This window comes from Propithecus coquereli, unplaced genomic scaffold (assembly GCF_000956105.1).
Source record: "Propithecus coquereli isolate 6110/MARCELLA unplaced genomic scaffold, Pcoq_1.0 Scaffold289, whole genome shotgun sequence".
In the NCBI taxonomy this organism is placed as follows: Eukaryota; Metazoa; Chordata; class Mammalia; order Primates; family Indriidae; genus Propithecus; species Propithecus coquereli.
The window spans coordinates 893,480-899,479 of record NW_012148496.1 but is presented as its reverse complement, the minus strand read 5'-3'; the positions used below and the strand labels follow the sequence as shown (position 1 = coordinate 899,479).

Genomic DNA, 6,000 nt, shown 5'->3' with positions numbered 1-6,000 from the left:
TTGCTGTGAGCTAGGATGACGCCACGGCACTCACTCTAGCCGGGGCAAAAGAGTGAGACTCTGTCTCAAAAAAAAAAAAAGAAGACGAACACAACAGGTGATGTAAACAAGTGATTAGTCAATGAATTTGCAGAATTCTTGCCTCTACAGAAAGTCATCTATCTGACTTTGGACTCAACACTTAGAAGGTTCTCGACACATCAAGACCCACAGGGTTGTATGGGGTTCTGCTCGTTACCACATTATGCACATTTGAGAACAAGAGGACCAATCTTGAGCTGATCAGTCTTTGCTTGTCCTGAGGTGGCTTTAACTGAGTTTTGGGAGAGGCCAGGCCCCTCCTTTGCCCCAGTGTTGAAAGCTTCTCCCGTATATGGGATATAATTGCAGTTGAGACTCTTGATTTATATCCGTGCCAGGTGCAGTGTGGTTGTAACTAGGATATAAATAAGACATTGCATAACTTTGGTCTTAATACGCACAGAGGCCTGTCTTTAAAATGACTGCCAAAATAAGAGATTCCTTGGAAAATAAATATTCTTACTCTATTAATTTTAAAACAAACAGCAGAAGCATATGGAGGTTTTCCCCCCCCAGGAAAAAAAAATAAGCCTTTGGGAAAAATCAACATTAAAACCTCATCCTTGCTGTCTAATTACTCAGTATTGAAATAAAAGTAGACAAAGGTTCCATTCATTTTGAAAAAGTAAAATCATACCTTGGGAAAAAATACCACAGGATGCTAGTGCTAAAATACAAACCATTAAAATATTTTGGCATCAACAATGATTCCATGTTAAAATGCTCTGAATAGAAAGAGCTGAATTTACAAATATTAAGCCTACTAAATAGATTTTTTTAATTCATACCAGGAAATTATATGAAAACAACCCTATCCTTTAGTCCTGGAATACGTGTTAAAATTATTTGGAGTGGAGGGAGAAGGGTACCATGCCATAAAAATCACCAGTTGGGAACTTCAATCGGGAGTATGCTTCCAAGTTTCTAATGTGAATTAACTCAGGAATCAGTTAGCTTTAAGGTTTAAAAGTTTTCCTTTGTCAGGATTTGTGGGTCCCTCATGCCAATACTAATCAATTTTATGATGTCCTCTCCTGCCCGCTTCCCCTCAGAATTATTGGGGGTAGGAAAGAAAGGGGGAAAAAAGGGATAGAAGAGAAGAACCAGGCAGGGACAATAAAGGCAGGAGAGGGGAGCAGAGGAGGGACTTGGAGAGGAGAAGGCCCTCTGCAGTTAGCATGTGAGCCTTTCTAGGGGTTTCTTGTGTTTCTCTGGGTCTCAGAACCAGTTAAAATGCATCCAACAAAGTGCAGAATGGCGGCACCATGCCTCTGCCCCAGGAGACAATCGTTCACTTCGGGTGGTCCATCTGGGTCAGTGCCCAGCACAGCGCCTTACACACTGCAGGTCCTCCGTACTACCTGGGGCATGAAGTGACACTTTGTTCATTGGGGACAGTTTTTGCTGACCCTAGACCAGTGGGTTTCCAAGCACTAAGCCAGCAGCCACATCAGAATCCCACCTGCAGGAGGTCACCTTTGACCCTCCCCATTACACAGTTGGTTTAAACCTGACCTTTCTGGATCAAAGTCACCAATGGTTGCAGATCCGTGCTTGTGCGTGTGCTGCTGCAGAGCCAGCTGTGTGTCCTTGGTGGCCAGAAACTTCTGCTCCAGCAGTTCAAGATGTCCCTGCAGGTGCTCCAGGACCTGTAGCAGTGAAGTCACTGGAATCATTCCCATGCAAACCTTTGTGTGTCGTTCCCCAAGACACAATGTAGGTGTACCCCCCAGTAGTGTCAAGACGAAGCCTCCATCCTTCTCCTGGCAGCGTCAGTTGTTTCGTTTCAGAGTCTGACATCTAAAATATAGACAACCCGAGAGTCTTCTCAACACGACACCCTCACAGCACGGAGCTGGAAAGTACAATCACTGCTGATTTCTCTCTCAGAACCCACTCAGAGGCCTCTGAACCCCCTTAGTGGGACATTCACGATCCTGTTTATTTGAAGAGTGATTTTTAGCTTACGAAGCACTTTCCCGTTCCTCCTTTAACCCCCATATCAATGTTATAAATGTTGCAAAGTAGATTTTATTATCCCAGATTTATGCAGGAGGAACTTGGAGCTCCCAGAAGTGTGTCTGAAGCCACATCGATATTAAAAAGGAACTGAAGTTAGAGGGCCTGGGTCTGAGTGGATGGGGAAGGAACAGCAGGAAGATTTAGCCCAAGCTGTGAATGGGTCTTCCAGATGTCACCATGTGTGGCCTTGTGCAGATAGGTCATGTCGTGAAGATGTGTGACGGCTTCGGCCTCACATCCCCAGGCGCTAAACAGTCCCTGAGCATGGCCTATGTCTGGCCCTGGGCCGGAAGCTTGAGATACAAAAATTGTATCAGGCGTAGTCCCTGGTCTTAGGGATTTTATTTCACTGGGAAAAGAGACTGTGGATTAGTCACCTTTGCCAAGGCTCCATGGAAGGAGTGAGTCTTAAGTCAGCCTTAAAGGATGCGCAGGAGGGCCTGGACCGGGCAGCACGTCTGACGTTGCATAACCAGTACGTAGAACTGGGCCGTCTATCCAAAATCCAAATGCTTTGTGCCGTGTCGTGTTGCTCGGCGGAGGTGGTTCATGGTGGCCCTGTCTGGCCTTCCTGCAACACTGAGCCAAACGGGCCTGAAGCCCTCGGACCGCGGCCGACACCGCCAGGAGCCACCTTCCTCTCGGTCCCAGCAGGAATCCCCACTTACCCTCTAACATCAGGAAGAAACTTCCTGAATCAAGGCCTCTGAAGGCTAGCGCCTTAAATCAGTTCTCTCTGCTCTGCTCAGCCCTTTAAAATTCTATGTTCTGCCAGTCCCTGAAATCCTGGCTTTTGGGGGATCTCTTGTATCCTTTATTTCTCAACCCCTGCAGTCTCGCTTCTAGATTCACCATTTCATTGAAACTAGGATTGTCAAGGACTTTTATGATTTCTTGGTTGCCAAATCCAATGCACACTTTATTTTCCTTCCATTTTTGAACCTTTTTTTAAATAAATTGGGTCTTGCTCTGTTGTCCAGGCTGGAGTGCAGTGATGTCATCATAGCTCACTGCAGCATCGAACTCCTGGCCTCAAGTGATCCTCCTGCCTCAGCCTCCCAAGTAGCTGGGACTATAGGTGCACACCACCACAGCAGGCTAATTTTTAAAAACTGTTTGGTAGAGACAGGGTCTCACTATGTTGCCCAGGCTGGTCTTGAACTCCTGGCCTAAAGCAATCCTCCTGCTCAGCCTCCCAAAGTGCTGGGATTATAGGTGTGAGCCTCTGCACCTGGCCCGTCCTTGAGCAGTTGATAGTGTGGCCCACGCCTCCCTTCTTAAAGGCCTCTTTTCTCTTAGCATCTCTGGCTCTGCTCCTCCAGGTCCACCTCTGACCTTTCGGGTCTTTCCTCTTCTCACCTGTCCCCTGGTTGCTGTTCCCCAGGAATCTATCTTGGGCCCTCTTCACATCTAACTCTGCACAATCTACATGGGCAATCTCATCTACCCCGTAGCTTCAACCCACAGATATGCCCAAATCTGCCTTTCTGGCCTAAACAGCATTTAGGGCCAGACCCATTGCTCGAACTGCCTACTGGACCTCTCCACTCGATGTCCTATAAGGACCTCAAACTCAAAATGTCCCAAACTAAACTTGACATCTTGGCTCCTGCCTGCCTTCCACACCCACTCTGAACTGGATCCTCCACTTTTATTCCTGACCTTGGTTACCTAAGCCAGAAATCTGGAACTCATCCAAGCCTCTTCCTGTCCTTTTTTGGCCCCTTTCCACCTGCCACCACTTCCTTAAACCCTGAGATTTGTCCCCCTCTCCATCGTCATTGCCAGCTTGGTTCAGGCTCTCGTGCCTGGCCACTAGATTATGGCTCCCTAACCAATCTCCGCACCCGCAGTCTTGCCCCCATGTGGCCTCCCATTTATCAGCTTTGAATCTTCAGTGCCGCCCAGTCCCCCAGCCTCGGGATAAAATCTAAGCTCCTTAGCATGGCTTACAGCCTTTTGTGACGTGGCCCTCGCCCTCCTTTCTGGTCTCCTCCCTCCCACTTCGCCACACATCCCGAGCACCCTCTGGTACATCAGGCGCCTAGCAGCTCCTCACACTGGTGGCACTGTCTCTACCCTGTGCCACCGCACCTGCTGTTTCCTTTTTCTAGAACACTCCTTTGCCCACTATTCTACCAAGCTCACCCCTATTGCCCCACAACGCCCAGTTCAGAAGTCGCTCCCAGGAAGCTTTCCAAAGTGTCCCCTCCCTGGCAAAGGTGAGCCTCCTCTAGGCTGCCATTAGCATCAGCTGTGGCATTTGTGTTTTTTATATATATATATATATTTTTTTTTTTTTTTTTTTTGAGACAGAGTCTCACTGTGTTGCCCAGGCTAGAGTGAGTGCCGTGGCATCATCCTAGCTCACAGCAACCTCAGACTCTGGGCTCAAGCGATCCTCCTGCCTCAGCCTCCCGAGTAGCTGGGACTACAGGCATGTGCCACCATGCCCGGCTAATTTTTTCTATATATTTTTAGTTGTCCGATTAATTTCTTTCTATTTTTAGTAGAGACGGGGTCTTGCTCTTGCTCAGGCTGGTCTCGAACTCCTGAGCTCAAACAATCCTCCCGCCTCGGCCTCCCAGAGAGCTAGGATTACAGGCGTGAGCCACCACGCCCGGCCAGCTGTGGCATTTCTTAAACTGCATTTTAATTGTCTGCTTGCCAGTCTACTGCCCCCAAAGGACTATAATCCATTTGGAAAAGGAATTGTTTCTTTGTCTCCAAACCCCTAGTGCCTGGTAGAGGGTCTGGGACATAGAGAGTGCCTGATACATGTTTGCCGAATTAATGAATGATTGAATGAATGTGGTGAATGAATGATCAACTGTGTCTTTTAGCATTTGGGTCTGCCTGGTTTTTGTCCCTGCTGCCGGGTATCTGAAGTGCAGCCTGCCCTGAACCTTGCTTGGCCTATGCAGGGACTGCTGCCCACCCGCTGTGCTGCTGACCCCATGGCCTCAGCTGCGTCTTCCCGGCAGCACGTTCCTGGATCTCCCAGGCTCAGCCCTTTGCCCACTTCCCACGCACTGGTAACAAGGCTGTTACGGTGACAGCATAAATTAGTGATTTGGTTACATGCAACAACAAGCAGAGATGTGAAAGCAAAAGATTTTGATCTGAAAATCATTGCTTCAAGATTGATTTTAAGAGTTTTCAAAGTCATATCGCCAGATGCCAGTGATTTTTGTGATCTAAATCTACCAGGACCCATCAAGTACGGGAGGCCCACCCTTTGTAACGGCGTACATGTTCTTCTCTTGACGCTACCATGGCTCAGATTTATTACGAGGTGAATGGTGAGGAGGGGCAGTCAGAAGTAATAGAGCCCCTGAGAAGGAAAGAAGGCTAAATACATGCAGAGACAGTCCCAAGCTCTGTCGGCCTCGTAAACAAAGACAGTTTAGTCTTCAGCAAAACTTTCCACTCCCATCACTGCAGAGAAACATGGCGCTATGAAGTCATCGACATTTTCCCATGTCAAATTCCTTGATACAGATTTTTAAAACTAGATAAAATTAATTACCAGTCTCTTGTCTTGCAAATGACAGGGAGAATCCTGTTTTATTCTTTTGGAAAATTCTTGTACCTGCAGTGAAAAAAATGTAATCTTTCATTAATGGCATGGTGTCTCATGTTTGAATTTGGGTACTTCAATAATTTATAACAAGCTTTATAAGTATTACTTTAGCCTTCAGTTGGTCAGTCTGTTCTTTTAACTTCTGACACATCTGTTTCCCTTGAGATATCTTTTGAAATATATTAGAAGAACTTGAGGAAGGGTCTCTCTGAGAGGTCGATGACACCTTAAGGAGGCTTGTCTCAGATTCTGTTCCTAAATAAGAAAGAATACATGTTGGCTGCCATTCATTTCAACTCATCACAGTTTTATTA

At 46.9% G+C, this 6,000-nt stretch overlaps 1 protein-coding gene across 1 annotated transcript in view; it reads right to left on the bottom strand.

Moving 5' to 3' along the window:
* The window catches only part of AKNAD1 (AKNA domain containing 1), a 49,112-nt gene that overhangs the window by 21,310 nt on the left and 21,802 nt on the right, over nucleotides 1-6,000 (bottom strand). Inside the window, 3 exon segments of the mRNA XM_012648501.1 lie at nucleotides 1,597-1,730; nucleotides 5,633-5,695; nucleotides 5,793-5,941. Coding sequence (XP_012503955.1) covers nucleotides 1,597-1,730; nucleotides 5,633-5,695; nucleotides 5,793-5,941 — 346 coding nt within the window.